Source organism: Festucalex cinctus, chromosome 13 (genome assembly GCF_051991245.1).
Source record: "Festucalex cinctus isolate MCC-2025b chromosome 13, RoL_Fcin_1.0, whole genome shotgun sequence".
NCBI classification, from domain to species: Eukaryota; Metazoa; Chordata; class Actinopteri; order Syngnathiformes; family Syngnathidae; genus Festucalex; species Festucalex cinctus.
The window spans coordinates 23,963,120-23,986,469 of record NC_135423.1 but is presented as its reverse complement, the minus strand read 5'-3'; the positions used below and the strand labels follow the sequence as shown (position 1 = coordinate 23,986,469).

Here is a 23,350-nt window from a genome sequence, read left to right as displayed (position 1 = left end):
CTATCTCAGCTGGCTTTGGGCCGTAGGCGGGGGACACCCTGGACTGGTTGCCAGCCAATCGCAGGGCACACAGCGACGAACAACCATCCACACTCACAAGCACACCTAGGGACAATTCGGAGCGCCCAATTAACCTGCCATGCATGTCTTTGGAATGTGGGAGGAGACCGGAGTACCCGGAGAAGACCCACTCAGGCACGGAGAGAACATGCAAACTCCACCCAGTATGGCCAGAGCCTGGACTCGAACCCAAGTCCTCAGAACTGCAAGGCGGACGTGCCAACCAGTCAGTCACCGTGCCTCCCTCTGAGAGCTAATATTCCCTGATATTTTTGCACACCCTGACAATGAGAGCACCACTGCCATCTACTGTAATGGACATCGAGAATTCTGTTTCATGAATGGCCATTTCGAACCATGATTAGGCTACCACTATACTTGTGTCACTCAAACTGCGTGAGGCAATTAGCGTTGGTGTTACTGAATCAGACCCTGTTCACCAGAGCATCATTTCCATACATGTGGCCATTTGTCTGCCAAATATCTGCATATTGCCTATTTTAAATATGTGCAAATAGCACAGGCACTGAGGTACATTCTCCCTGGCAGCGCAGGTAGTGACACATTGAATGATGCATTGAATTGAGTGAAATAGATACTCTCCAATTGCTCCATGTGCAAAAGCCAAGCAAAACTTCAGTGAATTCCACCCTCAGTGCACTGTTTACAATATAAAGTATAGATTTCTCAAAATATTGTATGGGGAGTATCTTGTCATTTAAAACAAAATACTGAAAATATTAAAATAAGCTTAAGATAAAGAGAGGTCCAGGGAGGCTGGTAAGAAACTTTGTCTCGATTCAGTGAGTGTGTCTAGTATGCGGGCAGATACTGGTAGGATGGTGTGGCAGAGTAAATGATTGCCGCATTGATCTCCATTGCTGTTAGTGTTTAATAGCCTTGTCATGTCAATTTAGCACCTCAGGAACACTTGCTCTCAAGCTAATCAATAGTGAACTCTGGCACTCAGCAATAGATATGTAGAAAGAGAAGAGCAGACCGCGGTCCAGATTCGGACCCCGAGACCCTTTCATCCGGACCTCCAAGAAGAATATGTACTGGGGGGAAAATATATTCAGTTTTACCGATAGACGATTTTTGAATAGGCGCACGCGAGGGCAGCTATGTCCTTCCTTTGACAGAGCCGGGGTCCAGCAAGCTCTTGAGTGAAAAGTATAGCGGTATGCCTGGTGTATAAAGAATTGAAAAATCTCTAAACAAAAAAAAGTGAATTTATAAAACATTTTTGTCAACTGAAATAAATCAATTCAAATTCAAACACAATTTTGACTGACTTAACTTTAACTGCCAAAGACATTTAATAATGATTAGTAAAATTCCGATGAATGGAATGCGATCTTTCATTTAGTAGCCACATTGTATATGTAGTAAAGGCAAACAATATTCTTTTTGCCTTGAAAGATGAGTTAAATGCTCAAAAGCGGCTGGCACTGTGGATTTTTTTTGTTTTGTTTTTATAACGTGTGGCAGTCAAAGAGTGAGAATTAAAAAAAACAAAAAAACAATTGGAAACGCCTATTGCAATACATTATGTAATCGCAGCAACATGGTAACAACAAGGCGTCCATATGTCATGTGACCAGCAGTTGACCAATCACAGCGTAGTAGTTCTTAAAGAGTTGGCCAAACTCTCTCGATACTGCGCTGATTCAACAGCGCCCCGTGCTGTGAAGTTTACTTGCTTTGCCTGTGTGGATCTTGGGTTTTCGGCACATAGAACTGCTTGATAGAATATTAGTACCAAGTCACGCAACTGTTATCCATAGATAAGATCATATATATATATATATATATATATATATATATATATATATATATATATATATATATACATACACATTGAAGATATGCTTCTTTGTGTGTGTAGAACAAAATGTATTAGTTTGTGAATGGCGTTTTGTGTACGTAGATCACGTTTTTGTGTTTACGGGGTTTTGGCACGATTCTAACTCCATAGTAACAAGTAAATACTGCATGACTGTATATGTTAGTAATGCATTGCATTACTGTGTTACAGGAAAAAGTAAAATATCAACTAAATGTACCATAAATTCCCGTTCCCGGCTGTCATAGCTCATGTAGCTTTTGCTACTGTTCCCTTTGTCTGGTTGCCATGACAACAGACAAATGTGTAATACATGTTTGAGTTAATATATTCCCGTTACGTGTATTTATTTGCATAATTACACCTTTATGGTTATAGTTTTATGTTGAATTTCGGTGGAATGATTTATTTTGAGAATATTTTGTAAACAATCACTTCCGATTTGAGTTACGTGTGCCAGATGGTGCGAGAAAGTAGAGAGTGAGACAGAGCTAAATATCGTGTGATAGACTTCTATTATGCTCATTTTATCTACTACTACTTTACAACGCACACACATTATGTTATCTTTTGTTTATTTATTGAATGTTTGAGTCAAAGAGATGATAGCATGTATTGATTACAAATACTTGACTCTTTTCTTTTTTTTTTTTTGTCATGGTGTTGGTGATGAGCAATAAAACGACATCAGCATGAGGTGTTTTTTTTTTTGTTTTTTGTTTTTCCCCCGGAGTATCATGCTTTTATTGCAAAATGTTTTGGGTGCCTGCCATTTTAAAACAAAAGTATGGGGGGGGGGGTGGGGGAGAATCTGTTGTGTAGACATTGGTGCACACATAATGGGGTATATTTTGACTTTCAATGGACGCCAATTATCTTTTTACTGTCACGATGTCTTTTCTTTCGTTTTGTGGGCAACGTTAAGGCAAGGCTACGCATATTGTAAGTAAGTACAATCCTTAAAAGCAGTTACAGAGTTAAAGTAAACTCAACTCAACTTTATTTATGATGCGCTTTACTAAAATTACAAAAAGAGCGTACAGTGCAAGATCAAGATTTTGGAAAACGTGATTTTGAAAATACTTTCAAAGACCTTAATCATAGGTATGGAAAAAGCATTTCTTTTAACCTGGACCTAATATCAATTACATTTTATTGGTATGTTTTGAATCTTTATTCATTCATAGTACCGGTATTCACTTTGATAATAAAGGATACCGGCAAATCAGAATAGAGATAAAACTGCTTTGTATTTTATTTATTTATTTTTTTTAAGGGTGATTTGGGGCAAGGGGCTACTCTCGAGATTACGGTAATAGTGTACATTTTATAATGTACTATTGCCAACACTGTTGACCTGTAGTCCTAAGCAACACTTTATTTTGTCAATTTTAGTTGACTAAATTGACAGTTCCGTCGATATTTTCCTTCAGCATTCATTTAAACTTTTACACAGAATATTATAACACACCCATTTGTAACTGCAGTTTAAAATGAAAGCATTTAATACAACTGTCTTTATTAATTGTTTCAATGAAACATGTTGAACTGACAATAATATAACTTAGTTTTCACCAAATAAAAAAAAAAAGTGCAAAATTGCTTGAGAAATTCGTGACGAAAATGATGACGAAATTTTTTTGTCGACGAAATTATCACTGCGCTGTGTCTTTGTTTGCTCATCTTATGCCTAGTTGTTAGTGAACGAGTGGTGGCCTTTTTTTCCTTGGCGGATATTCAGCCACAGTTTCAACAAAGCTTGTGAAGCCCAAGAAAAAACATCAGTGTGAGGCTGCAGGGGTTTGCCCGCTCTGAGCGTGTCCCCGAGTGCATCGTAAATGACCAATATCTCGTCAGTCACATCTTCTCTCTCTGACTGTTTGTTTTTCCTCGGGCGTGGTGGTTTCTAAAAAGTCATACAGACGTACAAAATGGGGCCAAGGAGGGCCGACTTTTGTTTATTTGCCCCCAAAAACGTATAAATAGTTTTTTGTTTTTTTTGTTTTTTCATGCTAGATCATACAGAAGGCTTTGATGCAGCCTCTCAACTGCAGAGAACGGTTGCAGAAATGGTAGCTATTACACAAACGGCCAGCAGGTGGCAGCAGAGCAAAGGAGCTTAACCAGGGCCATGTTGAAAAAAACCTCAATTACAGTCTTCCCTCGTTATAACGCGGTTCACTTTTCGCTGTATCGCGGATTTTTGCAATTTTGCATATTTTTTTGCAGTAATATACCCATTTTATAAAATTTATGAAGTTTTGAACATTATCAATGTTTGAACAAGAGAGAAATGTGAGAACATGTAAATGCCTCAATGAGAAAAGTGTCTAAATTGTGTGGTAGGGGATTTTAGAGCCTTAAAACATTTATAAGAATTGTAAAACAAAGCTAACTACTTCGCGGATTTCATTTATTGCGGGTATTTTTTGGAACCTAACCCCAGCGGAAAACGAGGGAACAGTGTAATCACAATTCTAAATAGATTTGCGAAAATTGATTAAACCTAGCTATATTCTAATGCTAATTGCTGCAAAACACAATATTCTGTGGGCCTTGCAAAATGTGTCAAAATCCAGTAAAACAGCCAGGAGTGAACGGGATTACTTCTGTGAAAATAATATTACACATTATAGTTGATAATATATCATTGCCCAAACTTGACTTAAATGAAATGACTTTGTCGGAAATAGGAAACTCACAGCAGGTTTGGTGAAACATAAAAGTAATTATCTTTACATTGTGTGACAAATTAAGAAGTAATTAATTTCAAATCTGAGGAAAGCAAAACCAGCACAATTGTTACAGCATTTAAATGGTTTCTCTTACATCCTTTTGGATACACACATCTGGTTTTGACTAACTTGTGAAGAATAATGTTTGAGAGTTACTGACCGGTCACAAGTGCAGGCCACAAGAACGCAAAGCAGATTGTAGATGATGAAGGTGAAGATGACGGCTGTGATAGTACCACGTGGAATGGAGTAGCTTGGATTCTTGAGGTCACCTTGGAGATGCGTCAAGTATGTTCATGAGGTCAGTCTGTATACAGATTGATAACTGACACAAATACAGCTCAAATACCTGACATATTGGAGCCCGCCATGATGCCGGTGCAACCATTAAATATCACAGCAAAAACTGTGGCAAAGGTCATCAGATTCCCAGTGGTGTAATCCACAGTGTAGTCGGCTGTGTAAAGAGATAAAAGCAGATAAGTTATTGAAGCTGTTTCTAAAGCTTCCATCTTCAATCAGCAAGGTCAACGACATCTGTTCACAAATTCTCACAACGCAGGATGTACTTTTAAATTGAACGAGACAGTTGTGAGGTGAGAAGGAACCTCATAGACTCCTTCAAATTCATGATGACACACCAATATTCAACAGACTTACCATTTTGCTGATGTTAGAGTGAGAATAATCTATTAGCAATGGCCATTCACCTTCTTAATGGGAACTTGGGGATGCTCCACCAGCATTAACAATTAACAATTCCCAGTCTGGATGAGATCTAGTTTGAGCCCTTACTACTACTCAGCATGCATACAAGCCACACACTCAACACACACTTATATTTGTAGAAGCCTTCCAAACAACGAACCAATCAAAAATTGACTCACAGTCTTTACACATGGCAAAAAAAAAATTCTAATAGGGATGGGTGAGTACCGATACCAGTACCAGTATCGGGCCAACTCCAGGCTTTGTTTCAAGGTATCGATACATCGTGGCCGCGCTCGGGGGCTCCACGGCGGCCAGAGCTACGGCGCTAGCGAACACTACCATCTCCGAGCCACGTGCTCTGGCGGAGGAAGCTGACCGCTTTTTCCTGGCCACCCAGCGTCACAACCACGAGGTCTTGGCCTCTGCACGCGCCTTCCCAGTCCCGGCGGCCGCAACGGCACCTCATAAGGTACGTGCTGCCGTGGATGGCCGATCAGCCCCTGGCTTATGCTATTTTCACGCACGTTTTGGAACCAAGGCGAAGAGGTGCCGCGCCCCTTGCTCCTTTGTTGCGTCGGGAAACGGCGACGCCTCCACTCAGTTGCAGCTGTGAGTGGGGGCGCTGCTGTTTATCATGGACACCCTCTCCAGACTCAAGTTCCTCTGTGACTCCGGCGCCCGTAGAAGCGCGTTGCCTGCCTCGGCTGAAGATGCTGCCGGGGGCACTCACGGCCCGCACCTGTCAGCGGCCACCGATGCACCGATCCGGACCTACGGCACTAAGACAGAATGTGTCTTTGGTGTGCCCTCCATCCAATACCTCGGCCACCTCATCAACGAGGACGGCGCCACCCCGCTCCCGGCAAAAGTGGAAGCTGTTGCCGCTTTTCCTCGACCCCGGACGGCCCAGGGTCTTCGGGAGTTCCACGGGATGGTGACTTTTTACCACAGGTTCGTCCTCCTCTTCCGCTTCATCCTGGAGGGCCGTGAGTTCACGGTCTTCGTCGATCACATGCCGCTCGCCTTCTCCATGTCGAAGTTGTCCGAGCCGTGGTCCGCGCGGCAACAGCGACGGTTGTCGTTCATTTCTGGATACACCACGGACATCCGACATATCGCTGGCAAGGACGACGTGGTCGCGGATTGTCTGTCCAGGGCAGCCGTCAACACGGTACAGCTGGGCCTCGACTTTTCCCGGATGGCGGCCGACCAGGCTTCCGACGTGACACCCAGTCGCTTCGGGGCTCCGACACCGGGTTGCAAGTTAAACCGGCTCATGTTGACCTGACCGGACCCTTGGACGTGCCCCGCGCCCCCGCCGCGGCCACCCCCCTGGGCTGCGCCTTGTGGACCGTGTCGGGTCCCTTCCAGTGGTTCCTGCGTCCCCGCCAGTTGGTGCGCGGGACTGTTCTGGTGTTTCTGCTGTGTCCCTCCTGCCCTCGCTCCCTGGGTCATGCAGGGGTCGGGCAGTTTTGCCGCCCCGTCATCCGGAGTTTGATTGTGGGTGAATTCTGGGGGGGCTTGTGTAGTGATTAGAACATAATTCACCCACGGAACGTTGGGACGAAGGGGGAGTTTGTTGGGATGAAAGGATGAAAGGATGAAAGGATAAAAGAACAAAATGTTGGTAGGTCTGTGAGCCTCGCGCAGAGTGTGGAGTTGTTGCTGTTAAACGATGAGAAGCTGATATCAATAAACCGCCGGTCTTTGGCTCCGCACTTCAACACTCTGCCTCCGACTCCCGTCACTGCTCGCTACACCTGTATAATAATAGTCTTTAATTTAGTCTGACTGTGGCGCGCCCGCACGCAGCCAACGAACGCACGCACGCACATACATATAACTTCTTCATGCCCTTTGCCTACGTTGCCGTGAAACGCTAAGCGAACTCCCAGTGAAATGTGTTTGACTTGACAAAATGGCCACCACGACGCCGCAGCGAACTGGTCGTGCACATTTGTGTTATTCATATACGCTTGTGAAGCAATCGTGGTATTCACGGCCGGCCAAGAATTTTCGTTCCGAGTGTTCACGGCAAAATAACGCTCGCAGGAGATTTGCTGGTCGCAACAAAATAAATAACTGCTGACTAATAGAAAGTGACAGTCACACAATTAAGCAGCTGCCAAGCGCTACACGAGGGAGCGAACTAAATGACAATATTACAAGCATTTCTGTAACATTTTTGTCGTGTTTACCTTTGTCTATCCGTAACGCGCTGAATCCATGTTATTGCTCCGGTATCCATGAACCGTGGCGTCGATTTGGCCGTCCCATTCACTCGGCAGTCATGCCGCTGTACTGATCCATGAGCGTTTAAAAGTCCGAGTGTATCTTCGCAGCTTTTACAGACTTTTTGAGGGTCGTGTGAGCATTTTAGCTGTTCACCTATCCACCAAGCTTGGCAGTAATAACATGCATGGTGGCTTGGTGACTCCGATTCAAAGTCGTGCTCTCTTCCTCTCCCAAATGTTTAGAAGAGCCTGTACCTCTGTCCTCTTATCCATTCGTTTTTCCTCCATTTTAAAATAGTGCAACCAATGAGGACATAATCTTAACTAATAAATATTGTAAATACTGTACGAGTGTACATGTACACTTGCAGTAAAAGAACTGTATGCGCAGTTAAGCTAATGGCGGCTGTGCAACACACCTCCAAATTCAAACAACCAATCAGACCAAACAAACAGGAGTCATTTAAAAAATAAATAAATAAATATTACTCTGTCCGCCTTCTTCTCACTGAAGTTCGCAACACACTCTGCGGCGGCATAAAAGGTCCGTGTGAAACATGGACGGCGATGGCGCAAAAATGGTTCCGGGCGGAGCATCGACTTAAAATTTTCCAGTCGACCTATTTTTAAAGTTGACCGATGGTCGACTTTTTTCCCAGCCCTAATCGATACTTTTGATGGCGGCCGATACTGCTTGTGGCCATTTTACAACCAGGAATCAAAAACTGGAAATTAGAAAAATAGAAAATTGCCACTAATTTTATGCAATTAAAGGAATATGCTATATTGTGATATAGAGGTCATTCCTTATTATTATAAATTATTTGACAGGGTTTATGGCCCAAAAGTACTAGTGGTATCGATTCTAATTTCCTCAATCAATTCAATTTCAATTTTCTTCCCCGATTCAATCCATTGTTTTGAAGTCTGGGCTTCCCTGCTAAAGCTGTTGCCCCTGCCACCTGACTCCAGATAAGTGGTAGAGGATGGATGGATGGATGGATGGAGTCACAAAACGATTTACAGCATAAAATATGACGGCGATGAAATATTTCTGCCTTACCCCACAGGTTCCCTTGAAGGGTTTCCAACTTGAAGCCGGTAAAGTTTGCTGTGGTGGGGCCGGATCCATTTACCATAGGGTTGAAGTCAGCAGAACTCGGCAGACTGATGGTGCGAGGACGCACAGCAAAAAAGCTGATGAAGATCGTGCCCAGGACAAACATAACCACTAGGAAGATTAGGAAGGTGGCCTTGGCATAGATGTGAGCACCGACCATGCACACCAGCAAACAGAGCAGGGCGATGGCTGTGGCGTAAAGCAGAGACCACCAGTAGCCTGATGGCAGAATCTGATAGGTAGATGTGGCTAGCGCACCATCTAAGGGAGGATCAGATGTGAGCATTACATGACACAATGATAATTAATACAAATAGTGTAGTTTATGATCTAATACAACCATGATCATTTCACACAAGTCCACAGCCAAATAAACTTGGTAATATGTTATACATCTGTTTACCATAGTGCAACATTTAGATGCCAATAAGAAGAAAACTGACAGACATTTGCCTAGTTATATTGAAACTTACCCTCTGGCACGCCAAATGTGGCAATAATAGCTTCAACTAAACCCAGCACATAAAGCGCACAAGCACATACATTAGCCAAGAAGAACATAATCCCGATGCTACCACCAAATTCTGGGCCCAAGGCACGGCTGATCATGTCTGAGGAATGTTAAGGAAAGGTGAAAATCAATTTTAAATGCATAGCCTATTGACAGTGATAATGACCTAATTGTATTTTGAACAAATCAAACTCAATTGTGGTTGTTTGGCTCATGCAGTGGAACTGTTGATGCTCTGCTGAATATGAAGTTTTTCATTAAAATAAACTGTGTGATACAAATATATATATAAAAAAAAAGGACATGCAATTAAGTCACTTGGATATTGTGTAATTCATGGGACAGAAAGTGGTGTAGATTTGTGCAAGAGGATACAGTAGGCCCCCCCAGCATCAAGGGCTCCATTGGTGGAGATGGCACATACTGACAGCACAGTCATGCAGATAATGAAGTAGGCCACAATAAACATGGCGATTCCTTGGTAAAGTCCAGACTGGCCAACCAAGAAACCTGCAGGAAAAAAAAAAAAAAAAAAAAAAATCACACCAATTATGAGATCATGGCAGCTCCTCACTGCATATTTGAGATAATGTAATTGAATGCTATTGAATGAAAAATAAACAAGCTATTGATTAGTGTTAGGGATGGGTGATTACCCGAGACCTGGCCTTTTTTCAAGGTATCGGCCAGTCTCTTGTGGCCATTTTACGATCAGGAACTAGAAATTAGACTTACCCGGTAAATAGAAAATTACCATTATTTTTAGGCTATTTTAGGTGAAAAAAAAATGCTGCACTGGGATATATAGGTCTTTCTTTGAAATAATATGACATTGTTTTCTGTACAGTAAATTCTGTAGAGTACATTTCTATTTAGAGTGGGACCAAATAGACTCTGTTTTAGAGTAATATTTATTCTTGGAAGAGAATAAAATAAAGAATTGGAAAAACAAACTCACGACCTTCCGCTTGGGAGACAGCCAATCTACTCCCTGACACGACGACGAGAGGAGGTAGGACTCAGACGCAGATGTAAAGTTGGCCAACCAGGCTGCAGCTTTAATAACACGAAACTCAAAACGCCTCTTAAAGAGGGAAAAAAGGCTGAACAAAAAGAGCTCCAAACTGGAGAGACAAAAAGGGCACTCAAAAACAGGGACAACAGAAAGCGCTCCACTAGGGAGGAAAACAAGGGGCAAACTAAGGGCGCAAGACAAGGCAAGGCATAAAACAAGGACTGTGATTCAAAGGCTGTGAGGACGCTTCCATGCACTGAGATGTGACACTTCGGCACTGAGGGGAGAATGCGGGTAGCTTTTATTGTCTGGCTTGATTGGTGGCAGGTGGTGATGATCATGGGCGGGGACCGGTAATTAGTGAGCTGCAGGAAGAGCAAGTGACCTGGGGTGAGAGGAGAGTTAGAACTTTCAAAATAAAACGGGAACATGACTATAAAAATAAAAGTATGAACCGCCACGCCGGTGGCGGCGTGACAGTACCCCCCCCTCAACGGCCGGCTCTCGACGGCCCAGGTATGTCAGGGTGCTCCTCATGGAAATCTTCGATGAGGGAGGGGTCCACGATGAACCGGGCGGGCACCCACTGGCTCTCTTCTGGCCCGTATCCCTCCCAGTCTACCAGGTACTGGCGTCCCCGGCCCCGCTTTCTGACGTCCAACAATTTTCTAACCTTATACACCGGGCCCCCCTCCACCATCTGCGGAGGGGGCGGCGCAGGCTCGGGCGAGACCAGGGAACTGTCCTGGACTGGCTTGACCTGGCTCACGTGGAAGGTGGGGTGGGTGCGGAGGGATCGAGGCAGGCGAAGGCGTACGGCGGCAGGACCTATGGATTTGGCAATTGGAAACGGACCCACGAATCTTGGGGCCAATTTTGAACATGGTACCTTGAGGTGAAGGTTCTTTGTGGACAGCCAGACCTTTTGGCCCGGCAGGTACTGTGGCGCGGGCCTCCTCCTCCGGTCAGCAGCTCTTTTCACCCTGTCCCCTTGACGCTGTAGTGCCAGTCGAGCTGCTGACCAGATTCGGCGACATCTGCGGACCATGGCGTGGACCGAGGGCACTGAGGCTTCCTCTTCCAGGTCCGCGAAGTAAGGAGGATCGTAGCCGTGAACACATTTGAAGGGCGTGATTCCTGTAGCAGATGTGGGTAGAGAGTTATGCGCAAGTTCGACCCATACCAGGTTCTTGCTCCATGATGAGGGGTTTTGGGAGACCAGGCATCGGAGTCCGGTCTCCAGCTGCTGATTGAGCCGCTCAGCTTGTCCGTTGGCCTCCGGATGGTAACCTGAGGTTAGGTTGGCCGTTGCCCCTAGGGTTCTGCAGAACTCCCTCCAAAATCGAGACACAAATTGAGGGCCGCGGTCCGACACTATGTGCCGAGGGAATCCATGGACCCGGAATACTTGGTCAATCATGATCTCTGCTGTTCTTTTGGCTGAGGGTAGCTTGGGCAATGGGATGAAGCGGACCATCTTAGAGAAGCGGTCGACAACTGTGAGTATTGTGGTTTTACCGTGTGAAGCGGGAAGTCCAGTAACAAAGTCCAGTGATATTTCCGCCCAGGGTCTTGAGGGTATTGGGAGTGGTTGGAGGAGGCCCATCCGAGGTTGATTTGATGACTTGTTTCTGGCACAAACTGGGCAGGCCTTGACGTATTCCTGCACCGAGGTCTCCATGGAAGGCCACCAGAACCTCCGGGCGACGGCGAACAGGGTCCTGCGAGTTCCTGGGTGGCAAGACAAACGAGAGGTGTGTGCCCAATGGATCACCTCAGGCTCGCAGGGCCTCTGGTACGTAGAGCCGTCGTGGTGGGCACTCCTTAGGTGGGCTCGTGTTTTTGAGGGCCTCCTTGACCTCCTCCTTAGGTGGGCTCGTGTTTTTGAGGGCCTCCTTGACCTCCTCCTCGATCTGCCAGGACATCGCTCCTATTACGCAGTCTTGTGGCAGGATGGGTTCAGGTTCGGTCTCAGTGGTATCAGGATCATGAATTCGTGAAAGTGCGTCAGCTTTGATGTTCTTGCTTCCTGGTCTGTAAGTTAATGAGAAAGAAAATCTGTTAAAAAACAATGACCACCTGGCCTGTCGGGGGTTCAGTCTTTTGGCTTGACGAAGGTACTCCAAGTTGCGGTGGTCGGTCCATATGATAAAGGGGTGTTCTGCGCCCTCCAGCCAGTGCCTCCACTCTTCGAGTGCGACCTTAACCGCCAGAAGTTCTCGGTCTCCAACGCTGTAGGTGCGCTCGGCAACTCGGCCTTGGATAGTTTCCGGGACAGAAAGGCGCATGGGTGAACCTTGCCATCCTCCTGGCTACGTTGGGACAGAACAGCCCCGACTCCAAGATTGGAGGCATCTACCTCGACCACGAACTGGCGAGTCGGATTGGGGACTCTGAGTATCGGTGCCTCTGTGAAACGCTTCTTGAGTTCGGTGAAGGCGACGTTGGCTTCAGGAGTCCAGCTGAAACGTTGTTGAGGAGAGGTCAAGGCATGGAGTGGAGCAGCGATGGTGCTGAAGTTGCGAATGAAGCGACGGTAAAAATTGGCGAAGCCCAGGAATTGTTGCACCTTCTTTCTTGACTCGAGCGTGGGCCAATCTCGGACCGCGCTGACCTTCTCCAACTCCATCTTGACTCTCCCGGGTGATACGATGAATCCCAGGAATGAGATAGTGTCCACATGAAAAAGACTTTTCTCAGCCTTTACGTAGAGCTGGTGTTCGAGAAGACGTTTCAAGACCTGGGTCACATGTTGGTGATGGGTTTTCAAGTCTGGTGAGTAGATCAAGATGTCGTCGAGATAAACGTATACAAAATGGTCTATGAAGTCTTTGAGCACATCGTTGATCATGGCCTGGAAAACAGCCAGTGCATTGGTGAGTCCAAATGGCATGACGAGATATTCGTAGTGGCCGCGGGGAGTATTGAAGCCGGTCTTCCACTCGTCACCTTCACGAATCCTGACAAGATGATAAGCGTTTCGGAGATCCAATTTGGTGAATACTTTGGCCTGTTGCAACTGGTCGAATACGGATGACATCAAGGGCAGAGGATATCGATTCTTGATCGTAATTTCATTCAGGGGGCTGTAGTCAATACAAGGCCGTAAGGAGCCATCCTTCTTGCCCACGAAGAAAAAAACAGCTCCAGCTGGCGATGAGGATGGCCGGATAAGTCCGGCTTTCAAAGACGTGTCAATGTACTCGGTGAGGGCTTTGCGTTCGGGACCCGAAACAGAGTAAATCTACCTTTGGGAATGGTAGATCCCGGGATCAGCTCAATCGAACAGTCATAGGGTCGATGTGGAGGGAGTGACATGGCCTTGGATTTACTGAACACCTCTCGGAGATGATGATAGCATGTGGGAACGGTGTTCAGGTCCGGGTAGTCATGGTCGGTCGCGAGAGTCACCTGGCGGACGGCAGCTGAGGGTGCCTCTGCCGCTGGCTGCTCCAGCCCATGGTGTTCACAGTCCTTTCCCCAGTCCAGGATTTGCCCAGATCGCCAGTCAATGCGGGGGTTGTGCAAGCGCAACCAGGGATGTCCCAAGACCAGTGTGTGTGACGGGGATCGAAAAACATGGAAACGAATGAATTCTCGGTGCTGCCCAATATGGACCTCGAGAGGCTCTGTGATATGCGTGATGATGAATAAGTCTTTTCCATTGAGCGCCCTGGCCCTCATATTGGTGGTTAGTGGCTCCGTGCTCGCCTGCAACTTCTCCACTAATCCCCAATCCATGAGGCTCTCATCTGCCCCGGAGTCGATGAGAGCTGGCAAGTCTGTGGTAATGGCATGGCAAGAAATTCTGATGTGAGTGAGTTTTCGGGTCTTGACTTGCGTGGGAGAGTCGGGACTCACGGAACTCACCGGGGAGCCTCTCTTGGTGGGACAGGCTACCACCAAATGGCCTTGTTCTCCCCAGTAGTAGCACCGCCCCTCCTGGCGACGTCGCCGGCGTTCGTGTTGGGTCAGTCGGGCGCGGTCAAGCTGCATGGGTTCCTCGCCACTCTCGCTGGCCCTTCCCGCGGTGGACGACTGGGGAAGTGCACCTTGTGGAGACTCTCTTGCCGGGTCTCCGTTGGTGTCCGCTGGTCTGCATAAGATCTCGCCTTCGATGATCCGTGCGAATGGCCAGCGAAATCAATGAGTCTAGGTCGCCGGGTAAGTCCACGGGCAGCAAGAGTTCCTGCATGGAGGTTGTGAGCCCCTTCAAAAAGTGATCAAAGAGAGCTGTGTCGTTCCAGCCAATCTTGACTGCTAGAGTTCGGAATCGGATGGCGTAATCATTAACCGATTCTGTGCCTTGTCTGAGGTTGCTGAGTTCTCGAGTCTTTTCTCGGTCCATGTTGACTGGATCGAAAACTTGGCTGAGAGCCCTGCTAAATCCGGCTGCGGTTGAGCAGGTCGGGGAGTGCCGTGCCCATTCCGCGGTGGCCCAGTCTCTGGCTCGTCCCGTCAGGTGGGAAATCATGAAGGCCACGCGGGAATGGTCTGTGGGAAAAGCCTGTGGTAAGAGTTCGAAATGTATGTCACATTCTGTCAGGAATGCCTGGCAGTGTCCTGGTTCTCCCGAGTATCGCTCCGGGGAAGCCAGTCTCAGTCCTACTCCGGCCAATGCTGGAGTTGGGGTCGGTGGTTCAGTTGCTGCTTCCAGTTTCGTGATGGTTGGCGTGGAGTGTTGCAGGTGGCTCACCAGCTCCTGCACCTGTCCAGCGAGTTCTCCCATCCGGGTGACCATGGCCTGCTGGACCTCCTCCTGGTGCGACAGGCGGGCGGCCTGCCTACGTAGTGCAGCCTCCAACTTTTCTACTGGGTCCATGCTGGCCGAAGTGTACTGACACGACGAGAGGAGGTAGGACTCAGACGCAGATGTAAAGTTGGCCAACCAGGCTGCAGCTTTAATAACACGAAACTCAAAACGCCTCTTAAAGAGGGAAAAAAGGCTGAACAAAAAGAGCTCCAAACTGGAGAGACAAAAAGGGCACTCAAAAACAGGGACAACAGAAAGCGCTCCACTAGGGAGGAAAACAAGGGGCAAACTAAGGGCGCAAGACAAGGCAAGGCAAGGCATAAAACAAGGACTATGATTCAAAGGCTGTGAGGACGCTTCCATTAGAGGTGTGCAAAATTTCCGATTCTTAGATTATTCACGATTCGGCCGTGGAACAATCGAGAACGATTCACAAACGTCCAAATTCCGATTATATAAATATGCCAAGGGAAGCGAAACTAAAGTGACCCGAGCGAAAAGTACGCGGAAATGAAACGCAGTAGCGCGCGCGGTCTTCGGGACGCTTTTTGGGACGGACCGAGATTACACATCCACAACTCACGCCTCGAGATTCAAAACAACAACAAGCATGGCTGAGCTGACCAACCCACCTCTTCGTGGGATCAGACCTGCTCCGAAAGGCAAACAACTTGAGGCGGAAGTATCAGCTAGCTGGCTGCAGTGCGTCGGTTAGCGTTCTACAGGGCGCCGCGCAGTGATACGAACGAACGAACAGAAAAGTAGTGGCTGGCGGTAATGGCGTCTGACTTTATTCAGAAAAGAGTATTGTGGTGTAAATGTATCACGCTTTTGAAAACAAAAAGTTTTTAGAAGAAAAACGCTTTATTTCCGAGACCCCAGCCAGCTTGGTGGACTATTTTCCTCTCGTCCAACGCCGAAGTCAGTGCTGATCGCACACACGGGAGGTGAGGATCAAATTGAGATTCATGTTAAAAAAACAGAACGATCCCATTAATGTTTACATGTTCATCTTTACACAACTTAAAAAGCAGGAAAGCACTTTTTTTTTTTTTAGGCATTTGTATTGAAGTAGTAGTTCACATTGTCTTTCATTTATACCTCAGTGCACTTTTGAGTGGATAAAAATAATATATTTTTGCTCAATGCTATACTTAAAAGCTGTTGTTACAGAATGAGGACTTGAGTATTTTATTTACTGTTTTGAACTGTTAACTTGATACTGAAATAGTAGTTTGTTTAGGCCTGAGAGGACTTTTGTACTATTTTTGTAACTAATGTACGAAACATTAAAAGCACCAAAATACATTGGTTTTTTTCTGCTGCCTGGGGGGGAAATCAATAATCGTTTTATAATCGAATCGTAGCCTCTGAATCGTAATCGCAATCGAATCGTGAGGTGCCCCAAGATTCCCACCTCTAGCTTCCATGCACTGAGATGTGACACTTCGGCACTGAGGGGAGAATGCGGGTAGCTTTTATTGTCTGGCTTGATTGGTGGCAGGTGGTGATGATCATGGGCGGGGACCGGTAATTAGTGAGCTGCAGGAAGAGCAAGTGACCTGGGGTGAGAGGAGAGTTAGAACTTTCAAAATAAAACGGGAACATGACTATAAAAATAAAAGCATGAACCGCCACGCCGGTGGCGGCGTGACACTCCCTGAGCCACGCAGCTCCTGCTTTCTGCTAGCATATCACTCATGTCAGCTGCAGCTGATTCCATGATTGGACCAAAAAGGATGTCTTTGGTCTCTTGAAGAAAAGCCAACAGTAGGAGGGGCATAGCTCAGGTGGTAGTGTGGCAGTCTCCCAAGCTGAAGGTCGTGAGTTCGTTCCTCAACCCTTGAGTGAGTTTTTGTTTTTTTCCAAAGTGGTATCACTATCGAAAATGCCTAATTAGTGTACTAAGTGATTATTCTTAATGATCAACCTTCTCCAATTGTAAAACAGGAATCAGCAAGTAAAAATGATTCCTGACAAAGTACTGTTTAAAGAATTTCTCACAATGTAATTTGGTATAAAGCAATAGCAATAAAAAGTACTGTCCTGTATTGTACTGTTTCATGGATCTAACAATTGCAAAGTTCCAGATGTGTGGCTCATTTTGATTCTTTCTGTCTTTATCATTCAACTGGTAACATTATTTAGACAACACGACAGGGTTGGCCATCCATTTCTATGGCTTGTACATGAGAGAGTCTGCTGCAAATGACCAAACAGAAAGGTACCAACATGGGCAGGAATTTGGAGCCAACAAGTCATATCAAAACAGTGCATCATTATCATTGTACAACTGTCTGTGAATGTGAAATAGAATTAATAGAGTATTATTGCTTCAGGCAGCTTCACAAAGGTAAAAAACATGAAGCCGGAATTGATAATGTCTCCTTGATAGCATTTTAGAGTCTAGATTAGACTGTACTATTTGCACTCTGTGATTGGGAATTTCTTATTTTGTTAAGTGCAAAATGTTTCCAAGTGTTTTATTCTTCTGTGTACCAATATTTGCTCTGTACTTGATACATAAAGTCTCTCAGAAATCAGAGGTGTATTTTGGTGTGACAATACCACTCACCTTTGTGCTTTTTTATTTATTTATTTTTTTGTAGTGGAGGTAATAACAAATGTGGCTATTCATCAACATCGTCATAACAGCTGTAGATACACAGTAGTGAGGTCCATAAGCGACTGATGTTTGAAATTCAAACACTGTACTGTACATATATTATAACTTTCAGTTCAACAATAAAACCATTGTTAATTCCTGTCGAGGTCACGAGCATGTTAGTGTGAGTGAATAGTCTTAAGTCGTACACAGGCGCTACTGTGTGAGTGTGTATGCAGGCATGCGAATGCACTCCACAGCAGCTGACATCTCACGAGACTTGGGGTGGGGGCAAGAAAATACATGGTAGTAGAACTAAGAGACTTGACACAGTCAATCAACACTCGCATGGTCTGTCGAGAGATCCAGTGAAAGTCAAAGAGCAACATGAATGTGAAGCTCTGTCCGAGTGCTTCATGAATTGTCTTCCCTTTTTTTATGCTTTTGTAGCAATGATGTGAAACCTTCAACTGCATGTCATTTTCATTTCCTGCTTCACACTAACAATAGTGTTTGTTTTGCTCACTACGTGAATATAATGTCTAAGAGAAAAATTAATTTCCAAGGTCCCCATTATCACTTTAAAAATATACATATATATATATATATATATATATATATATATATATATATATATATATATATATATATATAAAACCTTGGTATCCTTTTATCAGGTTTGCAAGATAATTTGGGGTGGAAATGTGCAGGATGCACTTTTTCCAAGCCTTTTTTTTTTTTTCTTATCAACATTGTAAAAAATATTCAATGTATTTATTTTTGGTAAGTGGGATTCAAGTCAAAAATGTTAATTGCAATACTATGTTCTATGTGCCCTCACTAGTCTAAACATGGCATTCTGATTAATATTGGGTCGTCTTCAGCCATCCGAGGAGGCTGACATTTTATGCAACATCGCGCCCCTTCAGTCGACTGAAATTGACAGCAGTGCTTTTGGGCTCGCATTGCAAATGTCTCGGCTCACGTCTTTTCTGGTTTTGGGAACGTGACATTTACAGATGTAGCAACTACTAAGTGCACACATCCCTGAATAATAAGACATGATCCTACATCGCAACGGCGCCCCCATCTTTAATCCACTAGTACATTCAATTCACAAACCACATAGATGTCACCCTTAAATGTCTAATGAACATAAAATTGGGAACAACAAAAAATGAATAATGATGGAAGGGCATCATCACTCACAGCCCAGCCCATTTCTAGAAAGCATTTGACCGTAAACTTGTTAAACCTTTTAACCAACTTGTTGAGGCTAAATGTGTTGGTGTAATTTTACTATTCAAAACTTGTTTTTTGTGGTCAACCTGCAAAGTGTAAGATCACCCTTAATATCCATCTTCTCCAGCACTTAACGTCAACAGGGTCATGAGTGAGCTGGATGGGCATATAGCATAATATAATAGATAGACAAACAACCATCCAAACCTTACCTTCACTCACAATTTAAAGCAGGGATGCTCGATACTACTTTTTTCTGACCAATAACAGTACAAGTACTCAAATCTTGAGCAGTCATCAATACGTTACCAAGTACAGATACCACTAGCACTTTTGATAGGTCTAAATAAAATGCCCCCCACCAAAAAAAATGCCAGATAATTTTAAAGAAATCCCTATAAAGCCCAATATAACATTTATCCTTTAAATTGCAGGAAATTAATGGCAGTTTTCTAAAAAAGGAGTCATCGGGTTATGTCGGAGTTCCGTTCCTACACTAGCGATGTAACCCGAATTTCGACTTAAGTTGTCAATAAAGTCAATATTTACATCAAAATAATTTGCATTAAAAAAAAAATCTAAAATACACTAAAATAAAAAAAAATAAAAATAAAAAGATGCTGTCCGACTGTCCGACCGAAGCCCAAGTCTTTGCCGATGTTCGTCGGTGTCTCTCCTTTCTGTGATCTTTTTATGATGTCTAGCTTCGTTTCCATGGTAATTGCTTTTCTTTTGGCTGGACCAACATTGATAGAAGACGTAGTTTTCTTCTTTGGGGCCGTGATGTGGGGGGGAAAAAAAAGAGGGCGAAAAAGCCAAAGATACTCCCACAAGTGCACAGGCGCTAGCACTAGCTAAGGGCTAAATACTCGGACGAGCAGAAAACACTGAGGGCTATATGGCGGACGAGGAGCCAAAATGGCGGACAGGGCCAAAAGGGCATAGGTGGTGTAACCATTGTAAAGTCGAAACGCCTTAGGTCGAGTGCGCTTAAGTCGATGACTCCCTTTATACTAATTTTAATTCCTCTAGTTCCTAATCGTAAACTGGCTACAAGAGGGTGGCCGGCGGTATCGGCGGCTGACACGAACACCGATACCTTAAAATAAAGCCGGAGCCAATACGATACCTGGTATTAGTAGTCATCCATCCCTAATGTAACCTGTAGGCAGTATTGTGACCCGTTTTGGGCTTTTTGGTAGTTCTGATCAAGTCATTTCAAAATAAGATACTTCCTACGGGCTACAGTATGCATTTAATAAACCTAGCATGCATGGAAAGCTGGAATAGTGGGAGAAAACCTAAGCATTGGAAGAACAAGAAAACTCCACACAAAGTCCAGAGCTGAAATTTGAACCTTGAAATTCAGAATCGTGAAAAAGACATGACGACATACTGTCCAGATTTCCACTTATATTAAAGACTGAGGATGGAGGACTGGTAGATGAGTGGTTTGCACATCTGCCTAACAATTGTGAGTTTGGGGGTTTGAATCAGGGCTCTGGTTTTCCTTTGTGAAGTTTATATGTCCCCTGATGTTTGTGTGACTTTTCCGGGTACTGACAATAAGCGGTATAGAAAATGGATGGTTGGATGGATAGGTGAAAAAACAAGATTGTGTCTGTTGTGTTATTTGCAAAGACACAGCTACAACCTGAACAAATTATCTACTTTACAACGGTGTAAAAAAAAAAAAAAAAAAAAAGAAGCAAGAATTGGCATATCAGTTTTGATTTGATGAACTGAATCAAATTGTTAAATTTTTGTTGCATCATTGAATCGTATCGCACAAAATGTAATGGAAAAACTTGTCAAATTACCTTTTACAAGAGATGTACATTAGATATAAGTTGTTTTGATGTTGCTGGTTAATTACAATTAATTAACATACAGTAGTTTATGCATTGGAGAACGTTTGCATTTTGTTAAATATTATTAAACAAAAACACCTACAGCCTTATACTATATTGAATCAAATCGAAATTTCACTGAATTAAACCGAATCAGAAGTTATATTTTAGGATAATGTTACATCCTAGAATCGTATCATTTGACATGTATCGAGGTCAAACACCCTTACTATTTTCACATATTAAACCACACACGCACATACACGCACGCACGCACACGCAAATACCCAACTCGTAAGAGGAAGTACAGGTGTAATGTTAGTTCCCATTCATATCTTCCATTTACATTTTTGAACAGTGAACAACCATGTGCTACCAAAAATATACTGTTTGATCACATGAATGTTACATTAACGTTTAGGTACGTAAAAAGTAGTAGCTACACAAAAACATCATATCAGAGCGTGGACATTTGAACTTCAAACTTTGAATTACATTTTCTGGTTTTCATCAAGACTCACCAATTCTCAGAAATAAAACCACGCTGAACATTGATAGCAGGGTAGGAATGACCACACCGAAGAAGGTGGACAATTTCCTTGGTTGGCTCGAGTGGGCGAAACGGTGCCGGGGGATGACCGGGTGCTGCTCCGGCACCTGGCCGGTCGGAGGTGCCCCCAGCTCGGATTCATTGACGCTGGTGGAGAGCCGATAGTGGAGGAGAGGAGTCCGCTCTGTCATCTTGAAACTCCACTAGCTCCACAATCTCACGTTCTGTTTTTTTCTTTTCTTGTGTATATCCCACTGACTGCACGTCAATAAACTTTAGATCGGCAAAGTTAATCAGTGACATGTGGATAGCGAATCGGAAATTTTTTTCCTGGCTAACAACATAGCAACGCAGGAAATAAGTGTCTGGTGTGAGGGGGGGAAAAATCAAATGGTTTGCCAAGTTGAACGAACGTACCAAAGAGTTTTAAAAGTCGGGTACAAGTCTATGAAAACATCCCATGTTGGTTAATTTCTCTGCAAATCCATTTGTGGGTTATCATGTGATGCACAAACATCAAGCTACAACATTTGCTTGTACTTCCGGTTCTGCTATTCAAATTAAAAGAACACATCTACTCACAGGATGTCATTTCACTTGATTGTGCGGCAACGCATTGAACTTATAACTCTTAACTCTTGTTTATTGTCTCTGTTCTATGCTGTTTTATGTTAATTAATGGCGTGATTATTGAATGGAGCAAATAAATTACAAAAATGACAATTTCCTGGATTATTGCTATGTAGAAATCTCGCTCGACGAGAGAGTTTCATTCATTCGCATTAGGATCGCATGATATGTTCTGTTCATAGACAGTTAATTATATTTAGTATAACGGTACCCGCCCCTAAATTACTTTCCAGAACGCTGTTTGTATCTGAAAGTGTTTGTAAGCCTTTTTGTGAGAAGATGCCCCTTGGCATTGTAGATCTGGACTAGGCTTTTATTACAAAAAAAAAAAAAAAAAAAAAAACTAATAATAATAATAATAATAATAATAATACAATCAAAAACAACACGAAGAAATGCTACAAGCAAATGTGAATAAAACAATTACATTTTATGTAAGTACATTTGTGTCATTCTCCAATCACATGTACATAGCTCACTGCACTCCCGAGATGCATTCTGCATTCCGCCATCACATGCACATGCACAAATGATTTCTGAAATCCTGGACCACACTTTTGAGCCCAGAGTACAAGTCTACTCCTGCCAGATTTTATTTATTGTAAAACGTTTTAAAATACACGTCAGTTGTTTAGCTGGAGTAATAATTTATACATTGCATTAGTATTCTTACAAGATGTTATCTTCTCCTATGTTTGCTGTCCTATGCAAGGAAACAGTTCACACATGCAAATGTTTAAAAAAAATAATCTTATAAATGTATTAATATTGTGAAAAGACAAATGTGAAGAATATCACAAAAATGTAGCAGTTTATTACAAAGTGCCAAAAAGTTCCTCTGGACTGAATATATGCAACAGACCCCAGTTCCATGCAAGGGGAAAATGAATCGGTATCAGCTACATGTGCCAGAGTAAGATACCCTCTCATCAGCTCATGGCCCCTCTGGCTTCACAAGTTTCTTTGATGGATGAACCTTGTATTGCCAGAGATATGCAGATGAGCGTTTCACTGGTGCAGTCTATGCTGTTGGCTCACTCTGCTGTGTATTGGAAGAGGTTTCCCAATGTTTTCCAGCCAGCAAACAACCCCCCAATCAGACATGAGTTTTCAACTAATTTGTTGGATGAAGAGTTCACCAGAGTACAAACAAAGGTAAAGCAGACCACTCTCACCATTCAGCTGGAAACACAAAATCCAACAGGGACACTGGCCCCTAATGCTGATCAGCTGAAAGTGGTCACCCTTAACATTGGACCAGAGGAGGTTTTTGAACTTTTTTGGGAGAGGGGATCTGGAGACACTGACTAGTTTTCTGAGACTAGAAATAAAACCAGTCCCACTGACTAGTTTTCTGAGACTAGAAATAAAACCAGTCAGTACTGCAGTGATAATTTCGTAGACGAAAAATTTTCATTATAGTTTTTGTCATGAAAATTAAATGAAAACTAAGCCTTTTATTGAGACTATAACGATAACTAAATTTGA

The 23,350-nt window shown here is 43.9% G+C and overlaps 1 protein-coding gene across 1 annotated transcript in view; it reads right to left on the bottom strand.

Annotated features, from left to right (window-relative positions):
• The window catches only part of LOC144033607 (solute carrier family 12 member 9), a 76,167-nt gene extending 54,422 nt beyond the window's left edge, over positions 1-21,745 (bottom strand). The window contains exons 1-6 of the mRNA XM_077541808.1: positions 21,204-21,745; positions 9,593-9,727; positions 9,180-9,317; positions 8,650-8,967; positions 4,991-5,098; positions 4,802-4,913 (exon numbers count right to left, since the gene is read on the bottom strand). Of these exons, the coding sequence (XP_077397934.1) occupies positions 4,802-4,913; positions 4,991-5,098; positions 8,650-8,967; positions 9,180-9,317; positions 9,593-9,727; positions 21,204-21,423 (1,031 nt within the window). The 5' untranslated portion in view covers positions 21,424-21,745. The remainder of the gene's footprint in view (positions 1-4,801; positions 4,914-4,990; positions 5,099-8,649; positions 8,968-9,179; positions 9,318-9,592; positions 9,728-21,203) is intronic.
• Positions 21,746-23,350: the final 1,605 nt, after the last annotated feature.